Genomic DNA, 22,403 nt, shown 5'->3' with positions numbered 1-22,403 from the left:
CAACAGACTTTCCTGCCCTTCAGAGCGAACTCCCCTTACTGAAGCGTTTTTAATAAATCTTAATAACCTATGTATAGTCAGATAGAATTGTTTAAAGCATTTATTGTTGATTGGAAATGACTTTGGCAGACTTCCTACTTCCTAAGCTTGATGATAGCTTAGGGTATGTTGCAACACTGATAGAAGCATCAAGACTGTAAACAACAGAAGATTTGTCCCAAACTCACTCAATTTGGGGAATTAATTTTAAAGCGGTGTTTAATGTTTTATTGAGGCCGTGAAGAGTTTTTCTGTGTTTCAGTGAGGCATTTATTACCTTCATCGGGTTCTGAAATCACTGTCTCTATTTGTAATTTGTTAATGGAGGCACTGCGCAGAGCACAAGCCATTAGGAGAGAGAGAGAGAAATCGGGGTTCCTGTACAGAAAGGACCTGGGAAATGATTGAGGGTATGGGAAGGGGGGCGCTAGGACTCCTCGGGAAAGTGATGGGCCTGAAGAGAATTGGATAAACCTTAGCACCAGCGCAACTTTCGGCAACGTGTAAGAAAGACCAACTGCCTTTGTCTGGGTCTCAGGTTGGGTGGGGGCCAGGCACAGGAGGGAAGCGGGCGCGTGTGAACGCGTCACAAAGCAGATTTTTCCGTTGCTATGGAGACGCTGCCCGGCTTAGATCCGCTTTTAACCCCGATCTCCGTTACATGAATGGCAGTGGTAGGAGCTGCCTGCCAGACTTCGCGGGGTGTGTGGGGGAACGCGAGTGGGCTCCTCGGGAGAGGGCCGCAGGTAAGGTCAGTGGCTGAGGCGCACAGACCTTTAAAGCGATTGCAGGGTAAAAGATCGTTGGGGAGCCGGGGAACGGTGAGGAAAGGGGGGCCGGGGTTCAGTTACCCCCTCTAGCGGTGGAGAGAAGCGTGGTTTGACGCCCGCTGCCGGCTTCTAGTTCCGAGGTCTGCTCTGCTCCTTGCCTTCAATTTCCTTTCACTTCTCTAAGGCTGTGCTTGCGGCAGAATTCAGGAAACCGGAACCTGTGCCCGGGCCATCATTTAAGGACAGTGACTAAATACTTTCTCCCATTTCCTGGGGAGAAGATTTTGCTGTGTGTCTCAGTGAAATGTTTTGACTTTTAGTTTTTTTTAAAAATAAGAAAACATTTTTTAAACAAGTTCTAGTTTTCAGGTCTTTTTAAAAAATACATTTTAGTTCATATTTCAAGACTGGGCATCAGTCCAGACCTGGTTATTTTGAAGAAAAGATTCTTTCCGTAGGACATCCATCATACTAGAGGCCCTTTTTACCTCATTGTATTTAGAGCAATTACCCTGGTAAAATGTAGCCTGATAGTCACCTTTGTATCTGTTTCCTCCTTATATGTACTGACTGGAACATAGAGAGCATATGAGAATTTTACCATAAAGACAATAAACTGTGAGCTAAGCAAGAATATATTTTAAGTCCAAAAAGAGGAATTTAAAACCAGGAATTAGACTAACAAATTTTGAAAAGTTCAGTAAAACAGTAAATTTCACTGCATATTGGTTGAAATTGGTTGGTTGGTTGGTCTAAGAATTGCATTAGCAAATGTGATTGTGGTTATACCTTAAAACACTGGAAAAGTATACCCAATGCAGTTTGCTTTCCCCCTCTTTCCCCCTCCACCCCCCCCCAAAAAAAAACTTAAGCTGCTGACAGGTGACAACAATCATCTCAAAATGTCAAACTCAATTTTTTCAAGTGTCTGTCCACTTAAAATAATAGTTTCCAAGTATTAAAACATGGTGCTGAAACTTTGTAATGTGGTTACTCTTAATATGTGAATTTAATAATCAGGCTTAAGTAAAACAGGTTTGAGTGAAGTATCAAAGTAATTATGAATTAAAAATGTTGTTTCTAATATAAATCATGACTTAAATAGTATATTTTGTCTATCACCTCTTGGTAATAGTTGCTGGAAATCAATTAAGAGATGTTTTGGCTAGCAGCTAGAATGGGGGATTTCGGCTGAAAAATAGTAGAATGAAATACTGCAATAGGTCGCTACTTAAAGGGGGCAGTGAAAATGAAGGTGAAAACTAGTAGAGACAAACTTTTTTACATTTAAATTTGTGTATTACAAGTGTTATATTGACTTGAGTACTTTGGTTAATTATTTAAAAATAGATCTAGGTGAATAAATCAAAAATGTATTCAAATGCTCTTTCAGATGAAACCTATATTCTCAACCCCTTTTCTTTGTTTTCTGTGAACATTCATAAAAAGCAAATTAGTTTTTGTTCGCAAGGTTCACTGAATTTGAAAGTGTTATGAATATTCATACAAATGTATATTGGAACCAAAATTGTACTTGTGTGGCCATCTTGAAATCTTTCTGTGGGTTTGTGTTAGGTCATCTAATAAGGATACAGAAACAAAACTATGTGAGTTAGGTAACCAGCGATACATCTAGAACATTGAGTACTTTCAGCAAACAGTAAGCCACCCATAAGCTGAAATTCTTATGTACAAAATAATTATTTCTACAGATATGGATAATGAACTAATCTGTAACAGTGTTTACAGTTGATTTACAAACAGGGAAAATGTCTACATTTGCTGACTAAATTAATTACAAATTTAAAGTCTAAAGCAAGGATCAATATTTACCTCGAGGGATAATAAATAAAAACTTCATGTTTACTGAAACAGTAATTATGCATATATTATGTTACAAACTCTTCCTCTGCAGTAGCTGGAAATATTTCCTTAGTGTCCATGGACTGAAATGCAACAATATAGAGAATTCTAAAAGATGGGGTGAAATGAAAGATTTGAGGGGGAATATAAAAAAGCTAATTTTGATTGTCAAGAAGCCAGTGAGGCAGTAATCTGCATGCATATGGTTAATATTCCAAATCTCTTGACTCTCATGACTTTGTAGGTGACCATGAACTATGAGTATTTTTATTACATTACAATGGGTTTTATGAACTCAGATTTTGTGGGGCAGGTTTCTTGAAGAGTGAAGTAACATAGCATGGATGAACTGAGTACTTTACATTTGTATTCAAGTCATATTAGAAGTATACCTTTTTTACATGCACACCTGTGAAATGTACTTGATGTCCTGATTTTGAAAACCTGTTCCTTCAAGTAATTTTCTTTCTTTCTTTTAAATGCATTTTAAAAGGTTTATTCTGCTTAAAAAGAAGAGGGGAAAACCCCTTTTGATTTTAGTCTGTCAATGTGAAATTGCATAATTTCTAACTGTTGATGTAGTGTGTAGGCAACGTCTTCAGTAATTACACCTACTTCATCATTGTTCTGTATCTCTGTATCCATTTTACCCCAGGGTAAAGGGGGTGTAAAATGCTTCCAAGTCAGCCTGGTAGTGTTTCTCTCTCACTCTGTCCTGTCTGAACAACTACATTAGATGTAGGACAATGGTGAAAAATCTCCATGTTTCTTGAGCCTGTTCTACACTTAAGTTTTGCCGGCAGAGTTATGTCAGTTATGGGTGAGATTCCCCTCTCTTCCCCAACGTAGCTATGCTCGCAAAAACTGCAACGTAGACACTTATACTGGCAAAACTCCTTTTGCTGGTATTGTTTATTTTGTTTGGGGAACTGGTGTAAGTTGTACCAGCAAAAGGAGTCTGATATAGGATTTTCTTAAAAAGTGCTCAGGATGAAGTACTGAAGAGGAGGGGATATAAATTTTACTGTCTAAGGCTCTCACTACTTTGCTACTTTTTGGTGACAAAAAAGATTCAAGTAACTGGGATTTCATTGTTCTAGTTCTTTAAAACAGTTGAATGAAACTTATTATCCCACAGAATCAGAGGGGTAGCCGTGTTAGTCTGAATCTGTAAAAAGCAACAGAGGGTCCTGTGGCACCTTTGAGACTAACAGAAGTATTGCATTTAGCCGTATGGAATGGAAATCTATCAACCTCATGAAGAAACTTGCATCTGAAGAAGTGAGGTTCTTACCCACGAAAGCTTATGCTCCCAATACTTCTGTTAGTCTCAAAGGTGCCACAGGACCCTCTGTTGCTTATCCCACAGAAGTGTAGCATTCACTCCAAATGAATTCAGAATTCCCTCACAATTTTCTTAGTCAGTGCTCAGCTCTTTTGTTACCATTCATCCTTGATTTCCCCCCTCCCCCAAGGTTATGCTTAAAAACAACCAACCTTCATCATTATTTCTGTGGTGATTCCACCTAAGGACCTGCATGAAGCATCAGGACCCCATTGTAATAGGCACCATGCAAACTAATGCCAAGAGTCTTTGAGAGTTCATTGCCTATAATTTGCAACTCAGCTGAATCATCTTGTCCCTGTGGCATTGTCATGCCCCAATAGACTCACCAAAACTGGTGCTAGAGTAGAGAAACATTAGAATTGAGAAGAATCTGAGTTATAGTAAAAATAGAATAAACTTTCAGCATAATTGTCTTAAACTATTTTAAAAAATAAGTTCAATGACACTTGTAACTTGTTAAGCAGAGAAAAGTAGTCCTTGGTATGGAGACTGCAGTCCATGTGACTTAATTTGAAATAAAAAAAAAAAAGTACAGTCAGATTCTTGAGAAAAGCATCACTGTCTTCATGATTCTTCAAGTCTCTCTGTAGAACTGATTGTAATCTAGGATTTCCTTGGTCTCTTATTACACACTGCAATTGTACATTTCATTTTGTATTGCCATTGTGTTATCACATCTGGCAATTAGCATATTGAGTCAAACAAGACAATGATATGGTATTTTTAATACTTTTGTTTTTACCCAGGTACAACTTCTACTAGTAAATCTTCTTGCTAAATTTTGAAAAAAATCTGATTACTCAATTCCTATTGTTATGTAACATATATAGTGTTGCTTGGAAAATTAGAAATCTTAAGCTACAGAAGTGATTTGGGTGAAAGTACAACAGTTACAATATATTATACTTTTATAATTGCCTTATTTAATTGGGATTTTTCTTCTGTAGATTTCACCACACTTGCCTGTGACCGCTCCTGTGGGATAAGCAGAGACTGAAGCATCCAGCAGTGGCTTTCACATCTTTACCTGCCACGATGAAAAGTTGCATAAGGTTTCTTTTTTTTTTTTCTTTTTTTTTTTTTTGACACTCTGTGTGCATTTATTCTACTGTAGTTGTTGTCACAAGATTCATAGACTTTAAGGTCAGAAGGGACCATTATGATCTTCTAGTCTGACCTCCTGCACAATGAGGCCACAGAATCTTACCCACCCACTCCAGTAACAAACCCCTGATCTATGACTCAGCTATTGAAAGAAGAACAGGAGTACTTGTGGCACCTTAGAGACTAACAAATTTATTAGAGCATAAGCATCCGAAGAAGTGGGCTGTAGTCCACGAAAGCTTATGCTCTAATAAATTTGTTAGTATCTAAGGTGCCACAAGTACTCCTGTTCTTCTTTTTGCGGATACAGACTAACACGGCTGTTACTCTGAAATCAGCTATTGAAGTCGTCAACTTGTGGTTTAAAGACTTCAAGGTGCAGAGAATCCTCCAGCAAGTGACACGTGCCCCACTCTGCAGAGGAAGGCGAAAAACCCCCAGGGCCTCTGCCAATCTGCCCTGGAGGAAAATTCCTTCCCGACACCAAATATAGCGATCAGCTAAACCCTGAGCATGTGGGCAGGACTCACCAGCCAGACACCCAGGAAAGAATTCTCTGTAGTAACTCAGATCCCACCCTATCTAGTGTCCCATCACAGGCCATTGGGCATATTTACCGCTAATAGTCAAAGATCAATTAATTGCCAAAATTAGGCTATCCCATCATAGCACCCCCTCCATAAACTTATCAAGCTTAATCTTGAAGCCAGATATGTCTTTTGCCTCCACTTCTCCCCTTGGAAGGCTATTACAGAACTTCACTCCTCTGATGGTTAGAAACCTTCATCTAATTTCAAGTCTAAACTTCCTGATTTATATCCATTTGTTCTTGTGTCTACTTTAGTACTGAGCTTAAATAATTCCTCTCCCTCCCTGGTATATATCCCTCTGATATATTTATAGAGAGCAATCATATCTCCCCTCAGCCTTCTTTAGCTTAGGCTAAACAAGCCAAGCTCTTTGAGTCTCCTTTCATAAGACAGGTTTTCCATTCCTCAGATCATCCTAGTAGCCCTTCTCTGTATCTCTTCCCATTTGAATTCATCCTTCTTAAACATGGGAGACCAGAACTGCACACAATATTCCAGATGAGGTCTCACCAGTGTCTTGTATAACAGTACTAACACCTCCTTATCTCTACTGGAAATACCTCGCCTGATGCATCCCAAGACTGCATTAGCTTTTTTCACAGCCATATCACATTGGCGGCTCATAGTCATCCTGTGATCAACCAATACTCCGAGGTCCTCCTGCTCCTCCTCCTTTGTTACTTCCAAGTGATGCGTCCCCAGTTTATAACAAAAATTCGTGTTATTAATGCATGACCTTGCACTTTTAAATTTCATCCTATTACTCCAGTTTACAAGGTCATCCAGATCTCCTGTAAGATATCCCGGTCCCTCTCTGTATGGGCAATACCTCCCAGCTTTGTGTCATCTGCAAACTTTATTAGCACATTCCCACTTTTTGTGCCAAGGTCAGTAATAAAACGATTAAAGAAGATTGGTCTCAAAACCGATCCCTGAGGAACTCTACTAGTAACCTCCTTCCAGCCTGACAGTTCACCTTTCAGTATGACCTGTTGTAGTCTCCCCTTTAACCAGTTACTTATCCACCTTTCAATTTTCATATTGATCCCCATCTTTTCCAATTTAGCTAATAATTCCCCAGGTGGAACAGTATCAAATGCCTTACTGAAATTGAGGTAAATTAGATCCACTGCGTTTCCTTTGTCTAAAAAATCTGCTACCTTCTCAAAGAAGGAGATCAGGTTGGTTTGGCACGATCTACCTTTTGTAAAACCATGTTGTATTTTGTCCCAATTACCATTGACCTCAATGTCCTTAACTACTTTCTCCTTCAAAATTTTTTCCAAGACCTTGCATACTACAGATGTCAAATTAACAGGCCTGTAGTTACTCAGATCACTTTTTTTCCCTTTCTTAAAAATAGGAATTATGTTAGCAATTATCTGTCATACGGTACAGCCCCCGAGTTTATAGATTCATTAAAAATTCTTGCTAATGGGCTTGCAATTTTATGTGCCAGTTCCTTTAATATTCTTGGATGAAGATTATCTGGGGCCCCCGATTTAGTCCTATTAAGCTGTTCGAGTTTGGCATCTACCTCTATATCCTCATTCCCATTTGCCATCCTACCATTATCCCTAAGCTCCTCATTAACCTCATTAAAGACTGAGGCAAAGTATTTGTTTAGATATCGGGCTATGCCTAAATTATCGTTAACCTCCACTCTATCCTCAGTGTTTAGTGGTCCCACTTCTTCCTTTGTTTTCTTATTTATATGGCTATAGAAACTTTTACTATTGGTTTTAATTCCCTTTGCAAGGTCCAACTCTACATGGCTTTTAGCCTCTCACTTTATCCCTGCATGTTCTAATTTCAATAAGGTAGCTTTCCTTGCTGATCCCTCCCATCTTCCACTCCTTGTAGGCTTTCTGCTTTTTCTTAATCACCTCTCTCAGATGCTTGCTCATGCAGCTTGGTCTACAACTCCTGCCTATAAGTTTTTTTCCCCCTTTCTTGGGATGCAGGCTTCTATTAGTTTCTGCAACCTTGACTTGAAGTAAATCCGGCCTCCTCCGCCTTTAGATCCACAAATTCTTCAGTCTAATCCACTTTCCTAACTAATTTCCTTAATTTTTTAAAGTTAGCTCTTTTGAAATCAAAAACCCTAGTCACAGATCTATTTTTATTTATCCTTCCATTTAGTTTGAACTGAATTAGCTCATGACTACTCGACCCAAGATAAGCAGATCAGTTAGTAAACACATTTTTGTAAGGATTCCTTTCTTTCCTACGTCACAAAAATTTACTTTTGAAAGTAAAGGGTAGAATAGTATTAGCATGGTAAGTACATCACCAGGTCAAATCACAGATTATAGTCTAAGAAGGAAGGATCAGTGCTGGAAACTGCCAGTCCCATTTCCCCAAGATCCAGAATAAATATGCCTGACTTGGAGGACTGAAGGAGAGAACAAAGAGGATTTCTTGTTTTCTCCCTCTCTCACACTTCAGTACTGCTCCAACAAAAAGTATTATGTACGACTATATAGCGATTATGTGTGCATGTGCATTTAAACAGGTTTATCTCTAACTTTTCTGCAGTGTTCTTGCATTGATTAGTAGCATATTTTCCTCAAAGATTTTAACTGATGCTGCTGAGCTATCTTGCATCTCATACTTAATAAACAGGATCTGATTCCAGAAACAGTTCTACCACTCCAGGACCAGTATGGCTTCTTGTTACTCCAAAGCCAAATGTTTGGAACCAGTCCTACATAAAATGGGACAGTCTGACTTGCATTTGACCTTCATATTCAGCAACTGCTGACTATTTAGTTACTTTTTCCTACTTTGAATTTCTGGAATATCTCATATTAAAGGGTCACTAACATGTAGTTCATATTCAAAAATTAGTCTGTTTATATAGAACAAATTAATCTACAAACATTTGTATCTTAATGAAAATATTTTATTTTTTAAAATGTCAATGATTTTGTAGAGAGGATTTAAAAAAAAAATCTATTTGGGGGAGGGGCAGTGGTTTTTCTGTAAAAACAACAATGTATGCTTCTGGTTGGCTGCATTGAGCTAAGAATCATATTCATAAAAGAAGTGCTAAGTCTACGCATAAAAAGATGTTTGTTTTTTGTAATTGCTAGCCTTAGAAAGTCAACGTGGCCTCTTCACAGTGAAGCTGGATTCTTTCCTTCTCCCACATCATTATCAGTAATAAAGAACCTACAAGCGTTTGGAGTCTCCTGAAAAAAATGTCCTTACATGTTTGTTTGAAGATGGGGCAGTGCTCTGTGTACTGAGCGTCTTTCAGAGTCTTGGTATCCTACAAACTGATTTTGATTCAAATGAACAGTTAAGACCATCACATTATGAATAAATTATCAGGAAGGAATAGGCCCATATCTCCTCTAGCTGATAGTCTATCAGTTCTGAGATTTGATTGTGTTCTGTAAGGCTTTCTTAATTGCCATTAACCTGGCAAGAAGGGAAGCTGGCTCAATAACATACCCACATGAGTGGTCCCTGGGTTGGAGAAAACAGTTCAGATATTTTTCCAGTGGAAAAAAAACAAATATCTGTTTGCTTTACCTATAAATATGACCATTTGCTCAAGAATCACTGTCCATCAATGGCTATTAGCCCTAGCCTTTTTTTGCCAGAAGCTGGGAATGAGTGAGAGGGGATGGATCACTTGATGATTACCTGTTCTGTTCATTTCCTCTGGGACACCTGGCACTGGCCACTGTCAGAAGACAGGATACTGGGCTAGATGGACCTTTGATCTGACCCAGTAGGGCCATTCTTGTGTTCTTATGGTTCATACATGCTTTCTTCAGTCACAAGATGGATGTTGCAGGAGTAGTTGACGGGGCTTTCCCTTGTTCCCTCCAGTAGCTTCATTGACATTTTTTCCTCAGGAAACAAAGGGCCCATGGTCTGTATGGCTAAGGCAAATGTACCGCTGTTGGGGATGGTGTTAATCCCATTGTACTGAAAATGTTGCCATGTTTAATCATGCAGAACCAGTGCACCTACTTAATTCCCTGCCTAAAATCCCTTTTCCTGTCAGTGTGGGAGACAAACTACTGATTAAAAACAAACAAGGAGTGAAAATGTGTTGAGGGGTTGTTTTTTTTCCTCACTCACCTTTCAGCCATGCAAGGAAGGAGAGAGAATTTCTGTTGCCAACAAAAGTTCCTTCTGTCACAGTTTATCTTCTGCAAGAATTTCCATCTAGCAAATGAGGTCATTTTAGTATGACTACTAAAATATACGTCCCTCCTTCCTTCAGAAAGGAACTAATGGATTCTTTCATTCCCTCTTGGAAGTTATCACATTGGAGTGGTAGTATCCCTTTAAAACCACACACACACACACACACACACACACACACACACACACACACACACACACACACACACACACACCCACCCACCCACCCACCCACCCACCATGGATGCAGTACTGGTTGCCCTTGTTAAGCATTCTGTCATCCCCTAGAAGTTTGTAAAGGTAAAACACTATTGGCCTCTGCAGCAACCATCTGCTGTGCAAAAGCTATTCTACTGTTTTTTCCTCTTTTGAATTATATCAGTGCTATAGCATTTTGTAAATGCAAAATTACTTTTACACAGTTAATCTTCATAGCACCCCTTTGGCGTAGGCAGTTGAAAGGAGTGTTGTTCTCATTTTACTGAAGGAGAAACTGAAGTAAAGAGATTAAGTAGGGCTGTCAAGCAATTAAAATAATTAATCGTGCTTAATTGTGCAAATAGTAAAATTAATTGTGATTAATCGGACTGTTAATACTAGAATACCATTTATTTAAATATTTTTAGATATTTTTTACATTTTCAAATATATTGATGTCAATTACAACACAGAATACAAAGTGTACAATGCTCACTTTATATTTATTTTTGATTACAAGTATTTGCACTGTAAAAAAGAAATAGTATTTCAGTTCCTCATAAAAGTACAATAGTGCAATCTCTATCGTGAAAGCACAACTTACAAATGTAGATTTTTTTTTTTTGTTATGTAACTGAACTCAAAAACAAAACAATGTCAAACTTCAGAGCCTACAAATCCACTAAGTCTGACTTCTTGTTCAGCCAATCGCTCAGACAAACAAGTTTGTTTACATTTGCAGGAGATAATGCTGCCCGCTTGTTTACAATGTCACCTGAACGTGAGAACATATGTTCGCATAGCATAGTTGTAGCTGGTGTTGCAAGATATTTACATGCCAGATGTGCTAAAGATTCATATATCCCTTCATGATTCAACCACCATTCCAGAAGTCAGGCCTCAGCTCAAGTCGAGCGGTGCAGCCCATCCCATCCTTTGCCTGCGACCCTGGATAGCTGTGCAGGCCCTAGCCAGCTTCAGGTGCCGTCAACAGCCAAAGCTCTTAGGCAGCTCAAGAGATCCTGACGCTCCCGGTGCTGCCAACACTGGCTCTTCCGGTATCCCAGTCTCTGGGTAAACCTGCGTTGGGACATATGCGTGTGTCCCTGCCTAAGCGGTACTGATCCCCATTGAGAGGGATGTCCCGCCAGTGTTTGTCCACCTGAAGTCGTCACGCCTCAGGACTGGAGAGGCAGGCTCAGCGGAGCCCTCTTTGGTTCCCCGCAATGGGGGCACTGATCGAGGGACTGAAGGCATACCTTGCCAGTAGATTGGCGCAGACGCTCTGAGGCACTGATTGAATACCAAGGACTGCCGATTACTGGGCTGTCATTGCCTGTCTCCAAGGACGAGGTCTCCCTACTCAGGACGATCCTTCTGGCAACCAGCCCGTAGTAGCTCCCGATCCTGTTCGACATACCAGCCAAGTAGCGTGAGGTGTGGATCACCAGGTATCCAACACAGATCCGCCAAACGCCATTGTTCCCCGAGAGCCTGACCAAGACAGTCTCATTTGGACAGGTCGACTTTAGGACGCAGTGACCAGCATGAGTTGGACAAGAGCCACCACTCAGCCCAATCCTGCTTGCCAGGTACTGACTGCTCCACTGGTAGCTTTGGCTCGGAGCAAGGCTCCCTGCCTGCAGGACAAGACCCAGTACCGGCAGTGCCGTCTACATTATTGGCACCGAAACTTGTCCTGTGGCCCCAAGCATAGTGGCTGGTGCCATGGTATCTGTGGAACCCCTGGGGGTTCACCCAACCTTCCCAGGCTGCATGATCGGTGTTGGGAGCCTCAGAGAGGCCAGCAGCCTCGGTATCCCGTCCCCCTCCGGTGCTTGAGGCTTCAGGGGGGTAAGACCCCACAAGTCCAGGAGGACCCAGGGGAGCAAGCTGCTGGACCACCAATGGACGTGGCGGTTCCTGTGGCACTGGCATCATCCTTGTCATTGTTGGACAAGGCTATCATGGGGTCCCCTCATCTAGTTCCTCAGGATGATGCCAAAGTACACCAGGAATTTTTGAAGAGGGTTGCTTTTAATCTGGGGCTTCAGGCAGAGGAATTGGAAGAGCCCTCGGACTCTGATGTCCTCTGCTCCTCAGCTCCTGCTAGGGTGGTTCTACCCCTTCATGAAGGGGTTTCCAAAATCACTAATACCTTGTGGCAGACCCCCTCTTCCCTGGCCCATATCTCTAAAAGGACCAAACGCAAGTACTTTGTGCTGACCAAAGGGCACAAGTACTTGTACTCCCACCCAGCCCCTAATTCCCTACTGAAAGGTGGCGGTTAACCACAAGGAGAGGCTAGGACAACCCGGGGCCACCCCCAAAAATAAAGACTCGAGGAGGCTGGATCTCTTTGGACGTAATGTTTATTCGTCTTCCAGCCTTCAGCTGAGAGTGGCCAACCCCCAAGCCCTCCTTGGCCGATATGACTTTAATAAGTGGCAAGCCATGGCCAAGTTCGAAGGGTTGCTCCCCCGAGGCTTCCAAGAAGGAGTTTCGAGCAATCCTCGATGAGGGCACGACTGCAGCCAGGGCGGCCCTCCAGGAGGCGTCGTATGCTGCTGCCTGCACCATGGCTTTTGCTATGTCTATACGGTAAGTCTCTTGGGTGCTCCTCTCTGGGTTGTCCACCGAGGCCCAGTAGTCATTGCAGGCCTGCCTTTTGATGGCAGAGCCCTATTTGTGGAGCAAACAAGATAGCAAGTTGCATGGCCTCAAGGACTCCTGCACCACCTTGAAAACCTTGGGTCTCTATGTCCCAGCCCTGGCGCGTAAGCGGTTCAAACTGCAGCAGCCTCAGGGCCAGGAGAACCAGCCTCAGCAGGGCCAGCCCCATAAACGAGCCAAGGGTTAGAAGCACCACCCAAGCCACCCGCCTCCATCCTCAGCCCAGTCGGGCTCGACCCGTAATAAGCAGGTTGCCATGTGGTCATTTTGAGGATGTGCCTGAGGGCGACCTACCAGACTATTCCCCGGATCCATCTTTCCCAGTGTTCTCAGACCACCTTTCCCCTTTCCTCCTGGCGTGGACCGCTATAACTTCAGACCGCTGGGTCCTCAGCACAGTGGAATAGGGTTATATCCTCCAGTTCCTTTCTACACCCCTTCCCACCTGCCTTTCCTGTCCCTCTTCAGTGACCCCTCTCACGAGTCGCCTAGTGCAGGAGGTAAAGGTTACTACAGCTGGGTGTGGTGGAAGAAGTTCCTCTCACGTACAGAAACAAGGGGCTCTGTTCCTTGTCCTTTTTAATCCCAAAGGCCAAGGGCAGTCTACGGCCCATCTTAGACCTGTGAGACCTCAACAAGTACCTACAGAAGCTAAAGGTCCGCGTGGTCTCTGGCTTCTATTACCCATCCCTTGATCTGGAAGACTGGTATGTCACCCTCTACTTGAAGGACGCATACTTCCACATAGTGATCTTTCGAGGACACAGACGCTTCCTCCGGTTTACGGTGGGGCCGCACCGCTACCAGTTTACGGTCCTTCTATTTGGCCTGGCAACAGCACCGAGGGTGTTTACCAAATGCATGTTGGTGGTGGCAGCTACCTCAGGTGCTGGGGTATCCAGATCTACCTGTACCTCGATGACTGGCTCATCAAGGTCTCAAGTCCAAAGGAATGTCACAATGCTTCAAGCCATGTGCCGCTCTCTGGGCCTATTGGTGAATGACAAAAAGTTGACGTTAGTGCCAGTGCAGAGGATAGACTTAATTGGAGTGGTTCTTGACTCCATCTGCGCCAGAGCATTCCTGCCACTAGGAAGGTTCCACATAATGGCAAACCTCATCGCGGAAGTCTCCACGTTCCTTCTGCCTACAGCCAGGGTCTGCCTGTGCCTGCTGGTCCACATGGAAGTGTGCACTTATGTGGTCCACCATGCCAGGCTCCGGATGCGGCCCCTGCAACAATGGCTGGCGACGGTCTATTCCTAGTCCCGAGATCCCCTAGAGAAGATAGTTACCATTCCCCAGGCGATAATCATCTCACTGAGATGGTGGACCAACTGCAAGACAGTCCTGGAAGAGGTTCGACAATCCTCCTCACTCCATCGAGTTGCTGTTGGATGCCTCAGACCTCGGCTGGGGGTCCCTGGAAGAGGCACGGTTACACATAAACGTCGAAGAGCTCTGAGCAGTCTGGCTGGCGTACGGAGTTGTCTTGCCTCACCTGTTGGGCAAGATGGTATGAGTCCTGACAAACAACAGTTTCGATATTCTATATCAACAGGTAAGGGGGAGCGTGCTTGCCAGCTCTCTGTTAGGAGGCGCTCCGTCTGTGGGACTTCTGAATCAGCCACAAAATCCACCTAGGAGCTTGTCACTTTCCCGGCGTTCAGGAATACGCTGGCAGACCAGCTCAGCAGGGACTTCGCCTATCACCATGAGTGGTCACTCCCTATAGAAGTAGCCTGCATGATCTTCCAAAGGTGGGGAACTCCTCAAGTGGACCTGTTCGCTACCAGACAGAACAGGAAATGCCACCAGTTTTGTTCTCAACAGGGTCTGAGCAAGGACTCCCTGTCAGATGCCTTCCTCCTGTGGTGGTCAGGGAGCCTGATGTATGTGTTCCCTCCGATTCCACTCATCAGCAGGGCCCTAGCAAAGATCAAGAGAGATCAGGAGCAGGTTATCATGCTCACCCTGGCGTGACATTGCCAGCATTGGTTTGGCATGTTCATGATCCCTGTCAGCGGCCCCTCCTTGGACCCTGCCCAACCGACTGGACCTGCTGTCGCAGGACCACCATCAGCTCTTACACCCCAACCTCAGTTCCCTCCACCTCTTGGCATGGATGCTGCATGGCTGAACCCGGAGGAGCGGACCTGTTCAGGAGGAGTCCAACAGGTCCTCCTGGAAAGTAGGGAGCCCTCAACTAGACTGACTTACCTGGCCAAGTGGATGAGGTATTCCTGCTGGGCGTCCGAATGGGGCAGCTCTCTCCCTCTTGTTCCTTCATATAGGCTGTCCTGAACTACCAGCTTCATTTGAGGAACGAGGGCCTGGCACATTCTTTCATTCGAGTGCATCTTGCGGCCATTTCCGCTTTTCACCCACCGATCCAAGGACAGACTGTGTTCTCCCATGACATGACAGATTCTTGAGAGGGCTGGAGATACTCTTCCCACAGGTGTGGGCTCCCTTCCCCCAGTTGGATCTTAATTTGGTCCTCTCTAGGCTCACTGGCCCGCACTTTGAACTGCTGGGGTCCTGCTCCCTTTCCTATCTGTCATGGAAGGTCATGTTCCTGGTGGTAGTGATGTCAGCGAGACAGGTCTTGGAAATTAAAGCCTTGATCTCATAACCACCGTATACGGTCTTCTACAAAGGTAAGGTTCAGTTGCGGCCCCACCTGGCCTTCTCGCCAAAGGTGGTCTCCACCTTCCATATGAACCAGGACATCTTCCTCCCGGTGTTCTGTCCCAAACTGCACAAGATCACTGAAGAAAGGCATCTTCGCACCTGGACATCTGGAGGGCCTTTTTTTTTTAACTTAGAATGTACCAAGCCTTTCCGTAAATTGACTCAACTCTTCATCGCTACAGCCGATAGGATGAAGGGTCATCCGATGTCCTTGCAGAGGATTTCCAATTGGATCACCTCATGTATAAGGATCTGTTACAGCCTGTTGGGGGTTCCGCATCTGCCAATTGTCAGAGCCCACTTGATGAGAGCCCACTTGACAAGAGCCCAGGCATCTTCGGCAGCCTTCCTGGCGCACATCCCTATCCAGGACATCTGTAGAGCTGCAACATGATCCTCTGTCCACATGTTTACTGCTCATTATGCCATCACTCAGCAGGCCAGGGACGACGCTGGGTTTGGCAGAGCTATGTTGCAATCTACACATCTGTGAACTCCTGCATTGGCCTCCTCTAGGGGTAGTGCTTTGGTGTCACGTAATATGGAATGGACATGAGCAAGCACTCAAAGAAGAAAAGACCGTTACCATTTCCATAACGGTGTTCGAGATGTGTTGCTTATGTCCATTCCATGACACGCCCTCCTTCCCCACCGTTGGCGTTTTCGGCAAGAAGGAACTGAGGGTGGGGAGAGCCAGCGGCACCCCTTGTACTGCACCATGCGGGCACCACTTCAGCTGGCGACAGAGCTAGTCCCCTACAGATACTGCCGAGGGAAAAACTTCTGGCACTGGTGGATGTGGCAAGCACACACACCTACTATGCAATGGACATGAGCAACACAGCTTGAAGAACACCAGTTATGGAAAAGGTAACTGTCTTTTCTTGGCATCAACATACAAGTTCCTCCACTTTGCTAGTGAAGGAATCTACTCCTGCATAATTTAATCTTGTTAATGCCATAAGATAATGGATAACTTGTGCTAAAAGAATAAAGTTTTTCACTAAGTTTTCAAAACATAAATCAGCATAATGAGCAACTAGCAAAGAAAGTGGACATGTCCTAACTTGGACTACCTCTTCTGTGGCACCCTCACCACCTACTGAGTTTGAGTTATAAACATTATTTAGAGGATTATCTTATCTATGTAAAAAAACGTAAATATCTATATATGCACACTTATTTTTTTTGTTTCTGAATGATTAACCAGCCCTCCAAAACAATGCTTCAGAAATTTTAGGGCTAGCTCCGCAAAGGGGATTTAAATTCGGTGTTGCAATGCCTAATGTTTAGGCACCCTGCCACCTAGTGGAATTCGCAGTCTTATGTTAGGTGCCCAGGCTCTCTGTACAATACAGTGATAGAATTAAGTGCTTAAGAAGGCGATGCACAAAAAACAGCAAGCTGAACAGTCAGCTGTCTAAACTATCCAATAGGAAATGCTAAGGAGAGGAGTGGGTTCTGAGCCCTGTCCCTCAAAGGGACTGAGTGCTTGTCTATACAGGACATTACTCTGCACCACAGGGGTGTACATTTATTCCATGCTAGCATGTCACACACTAACTGACTGGGCTGGACTCTACTGCTGAGCACTAAAAGTTCTTTGGTGTGTTAACATAATAATGTTTGAAATAGGACTATATTAACATGCACTAGTGAACTTTTAGTGCACATCAGCAGGTTGAATATGGGCTAGTTAGTGTGTGACATACTAGTGCAGACTAATATTTACATCCCTCTGGTGTGGACTAAAAAACCATGTGGACAAGCCCATAGGTGCCTATTTCAACTTGGGATTCACAGCTCTGAACCTTCTCCTGGAGTTAGGTTCCTCAGTTTTTTGCAAGAAAAGGCTTAAGAGGTGTTGGCCTCCTTATGACCTTTAGCCCAGAAGTTGGGGCACTCACTCAGGATGTGTTCAAATCTCCTTTCTGCCTGATGTGGGGCAGGAACTTTTATCTGGGTATCCTACATTGCAGGTGAGTGCCCTAACTACAGTGCTATGGGGTGTCTCTCTCTTTGGGTACGTCTACACTACCTGCCGGATCGGCGGGTAGCGATCGATCTGTCAGGGATCGATTCATCGTGTGTAGTGTAGACGCGATAAATCGATCCCCGATCGCTCTCCCGTCAACTGCTGAAGTCCAGCTTGGCGAGAGGTGGAAGCAAAGTCGATGGGGGAGCGGCGGCCGTCGATCCTGCGCCGCGAGGACGCGAAGTAAGTGATTCTAAGTCAGTCTAAGATGTGTCTACTTCAGCTACGCTATTCTCATAGTTGAAGTTGCTTATCTTAGATCGATTTCTCCCCCCCCCCCCCCAGTGTAGACAAGGCCTTAGTCTCCTGTTTGAAGCTGTTCCACTTTGTATGAATAATAAAATAGCCATTGGACCAGATAGTGAGAATGATCCAGGGGTAGGATGTTGACCACCCAAGCTGAAGCCCCTGCTCCACATCAGGGAGGAGGGGGGATTTGAGCCCTGGTCTTCCACATCCTGGGTGAAAGCTTTAACAACTGGGCTAAATGTAATAGACAACCATTTTTTGAAAGGCCTGATCCAGTAGGTGGCTTCCAAAAACTCCTAACATCAGGCCTCGATATAGAGATAGCCAGGGCAACGCCTACTTTGAAGATCATGCTAGAGTTCTGGCATGAGCTAGGTGTACAAGTGTCACACACTCTTGGAACTTGTATGTGTACCGTTTGCAAAGATTTAGGCACCCTGGGGATTTTATTGATTGAAATTTAGGCACCATTGACTTCAACAAGGGCAGTATTTAACTTTGTCCATAGTGATATGGTTAGAATCTTAATTCCTCTGTCATGCGTCCATGCCATTAAGTGTCATTACGGATGGTTATGTTATAGTAAAAATGCACGCTTTGCATACAAGTATCAAGAGTCAGATCCTTTCGGCCATATAATGCCCTCATGTAGAGGAAGCAATATAGTTCCACTGCATGCACTGTGCTATACAGAGGGATTGCATAGTTTCCTGTGTACCCTGAAATAAAGCTCTGCAATGGCCCCATTCAAGGTAAGGTGTAGGGTTGTATAGGGACTTGGCCAACGTACTAATTTGATGGCTTTACTGATGACTATGTGAGGAGCAATGGGTGTTTGCTATTTTTTCCACAGGCTCTTAAGTAGGTTGATAGTTCAAGGTGATGGAGTTGAAGATTGCAGAATCTTATTATATTCTCATGTGATAGGGTAGCATGTCTTCAGTTTTTGTGGGTCCATCTATTTGAAAATTGGAACTGGAAATTTGATTAAATAAAGATTATTATATTGAAAAATAAGATTGTTTAGTAAATTATTATGGGGTGTTCCTAGATTTCTGCATAATTGACAGAGTAATCAAAGTAAATACTGCAAGTCGTAGATTGGAAGAGAAGAATTGTTATCCCCACTACTTTGCTGGTCCCTTGTGTGATGCTTGATCTTTGTACAAAGGAACTAGGATTTTACCCTAAACTCTTAATTGCATAAATTGACCTACTACTTTGATAACTCTTAATTGGAAAATGGGAAATACATATTTTTTAATAGCACTGAAAATGGACTTTTCTCTTTCAGATCTTCACTGATCTACATGTAATCAACAAATTCGTCAAACTCCTGTGTGATCTACAACATTCACAAGTAGACAAAATGAAGCTAAAGCATACTATCAATCCTGTTCTTCTGCAGTTAATAAACTTCATAATATTGGTATACTCATTTATAACATACATTCCATGGTACATACTATCTGGCTCAAGACAGACCATAGCAAAATCAAAACAAATTAAGGCTAAACCTGTGAAAAACAAACCTGGTAGTCCATACAGGTCTGTTAACAGTTTGCATTGCTTAGCTTCGGTTTTATATCCTGGATGTGACACACTCGACAAAGTTTTCAAGTATGCAAAAACTAAATTTAAGGACAGAAAACTTTTAGGAACACGTGAAGTCTTAAAAGAGGAAGATGAAATCCAGCCCTCTGGAAAAGTTTTTAAAAAGGTAAGTAATTTCGTTGTCTAACTTATTTTTTCTTTTAAAACCATTAAAGACTACTCTCCATTGCAACAGTTCTAGAGTGATACAGATCGAAAAACTTGGTTTCTTTGTGAGATTAAGTAGCGATGGCAAGGGTTATAATTCCCTCTTTCATTAATCCCTGTTTAAGACAAATCTAAACTCTCTTTTTGCATTCTTTAGATATCATTTATGGTTCCAGTGAAACAGGAAAAAGTGATTGTGAAATTATTGTGCAAGATTGTTCTGATTTTTTGGGGAATGTACTGCTTGTTAAAAATCTAGAGATGGAGGAGGAAATAGGTTTGTTTTTTATTGTGACATTTTTAGTCAGTGAATAAGATTTTTCATGTTTCTCTAAACTTTCATAGACCTATCATATGAAAAAACTAGTATGTGCCTCTCTAATAAACTAAATTGTAAATGAAGGGTCCAGTTATGCACCAGACACGCAGGATTTTAATAGGAGTTTTGTTTGCACAAGGACTTCCAATCTGGCATCACAGATCATAATTGCAAAGTCTTGTTTGTTTGGTTTTTGGTGTAGTCATCTTAAAGGTGAACAACAGATTTTTTTTTTTAAAAATGTAAATCATTCCAATAGTACATTTTGAACGACTCAAATACTATGAAGGGATTATTTCAGTACAGTAGCCTTTTCTGTAGTTTTGTAAATTCAGGCCGCCATTAATGATGATTGACTCTTGCTTTTTGTGAGCTCCTAGGAAGCATGCCACTGCTTTAGGGGATATGTCAAGTAATATTTCCTCCATTATTTCACATTATTTAAACCCTATAATAGCATGATTTTGAGATGGTATTATCAGGACTTGCATACATGTACATGAAATCTGCATGCTTCAATGCAGTTCATGGCAGATGTGGTATTCTCAATCAAGTGTGTGCTGATCAGGAACCAGTAGACAGCAGTATTGTGCTCTCTAGGACTTCCAGGAAGGGTAGAAAGGGCTGCCATTGTCCCAGTAAAAAGATTAATTTTGGTGACTATTATCTCTTTTGGTGGGGAACCTGCTTTACTTTGAATGTTAACAGGGATTTTTTTAAACCATGCACATGTGGTGTTTTATTTATAAAAACATAAAACGTGGTTAAAATACCCTATAGTAGTGTGTGTATATATATGTGTATATATAAACCAGGAGTAGGCAACCTATGGCACGCGTGCCAAAGGTGGCATGCGAGCTGATTTTCAGTGGCACTCACACTGTCCGGGTCCTAGCCACCGGTCCGGGGGACTCTGCATTTTAATTTAATTTTAAATGAAGTTTCTTAAACATTTTAAAAACCTTGTTTACTTTATATACAACAATAGTTTAGTTATATATTATAGACTTACAGAAAGAGACCTTCTAAAAACATTAAAATGTATTACTGGCACGCGAATCCTTACATTAGAGTGAATAAATGAAGACTCGGCACACACTTCTGAAAGGTTGCCGACCCCTGATATAAACTATTGTTAGTATATATTAGTTCTGTTTTAAATAGTCTTACAGAGGAGCTCTAACTGATGGGGAACCTTTTCCCCAGCTCTGGAGATAATGTCCTGGTAAAAGGGAAATACTGTACAGAAACATTTGCTTTCATAAGGCGTGTGTACATATAATCTATCTTGATGCACAGTTCCCAACTTGGTTGGGCTGTAAAGTAAGCACAAGAGCAAGTTAATGTTTTATATAAACTGGGCCTGCTTCTGAATACAAATTAACATTTTGGCCACAAGAAGTCTTTCTGGGTTTGTTTTCTAAGCATAATTAATGCCATAATGTTTAAGCATTAGGAAGTTTTAGACTAGTCTGTTATGCAAGTAAGTGTCTTGGAAGTAGCAGAAAGCTGAAAAGTGTGTAGAAATAGACCAATAAGTAGGTTATTCTCTCTAAATCTTCAATCAGAAAATTTTAACTAAACTTGAGACAACGGTTCTTTATGATAGATTGCCATACTTGATGCTATGCTGTTTTGTTCCATGGGGTGGCACTGCTGCATAAGATTGCTAAGAAATTATAAAAACATTTTCATTTTATGTTAAGAAATGCTGTCCTTTAAAATGTGATATAAAATGTTTAGCAAACAAATCAGACTGTAAAAGTTTTTACAAGGTACTTCGCACATATTTCTAGTAAGACTCCTGTTGAAATCAGTGAGAGTTTTGACAATGAGTTTCATCAGGAAGGACAGCAGGAATTGGCTCATACATTTTTTGAAATGGGACTTTGGCCTAGTTGTCTCTGAAGTCAGTAGTAAAGCTTCCCATAACTTCTACTGTAATACCCTGCAACTCTGCTGTAAAGAACAGATTCTGAAAATTGTTTGAAGACAAACATGCATCGGCCAGATATATTACAACAAATCTATATGTCTTTATAGAAGTCTTATTTTTCAACTAATTGATCTAGAGTCATAAAGCCTATCCCCTAGAACAGTGGCTCTCATACTTTTTTGTACTGGTGATCCCTTTCACATACCAAGCCTCTGAGTGCAACCCCTCTTATAGATGAAAAACACTATTAAATATATGTAACACCATTATAGATGCTGGAGGCAAAGCAGAGTTTGGGGTGGAGGCTGACAGCTTGCAAACCCCTGAGGGGTCCTGATCCCCAGTTTGAGAACCCCTGCCCTAGAACATATTACTACTTTAGTTGAATAACTACTAACTCTCAGTGGCCTTTTTGCTAGTTTTCCTATTTAAAATCATTGTATATCATCTAGTTCTCTTTGTAAAGGAAGCTTGTCACTGTTCAGAGTAAGCTTTTGAACATTTACATAATAATTTGTAACTTATTTATATGATGTACTCAAATCTTAAATTACTTAAAGGGTAGTAATTATTATTGCCAGTTGGGAAGCTGAGTATAAACGGGTGAGAAATGACTTGCTTTGGGTCACTCAATAAGTCAGTGGCAGATCTAGGCATAGA

At 42.2% G+C, this 22,403-nt stretch overlaps 1 protein-coding gene across 13 annotated transcripts in view; it reads left to right on the top strand.

The window, feature by feature from the left end:
* The window catches only part of ACSL3 (acyl-CoA synthetase long chain family member 3), a 130,143-nt gene that overhangs the window by 44,441 nt on the left and 63,299 nt on the right, over window positions 1-22,403 (top strand). For 11 of the 13 annotated variants that reach the window (XR_010590669.1, XR_006175218.2, XM_065558027.1 and 8 more), the window contains 2 exons: window positions 4,968-5,072; window positions 19,022-19,447. Coding sequence is in view for 11 of the 13 variants with exons in the window: in XM_065558027.1 (XP_065414099.1) it covers window positions 19,097-19,447 (351 nt within the window). In the remaining 2 variants the exon portion in view is untranslated. Of the gene's footprint in view, window positions 1-632; window positions 791-4,967; window positions 5,073-19,021; window positions 19,448-22,403 lie in introns of those variants that run through there. The other 2 variants (XM_005282540.5, XM_042853583.2) reach the window with 2 other exon arrangements.

This window comes from Chrysemys picta, chromosome 9, assembly GCF_011386835.1.
Source record: "Chrysemys picta bellii isolate R12L10 chromosome 9, ASM1138683v2, whole genome shotgun sequence".
Classification (NCBI taxonomy): Eukaryota; Metazoa; Chordata; order Testudines; family Emydidae; genus Chrysemys; species Chrysemys picta.
The sequence above is the reverse complement of the archived record's forward strand: the minus strand, read 5'-3'. Positions and strand labels throughout refer to the sequence as shown.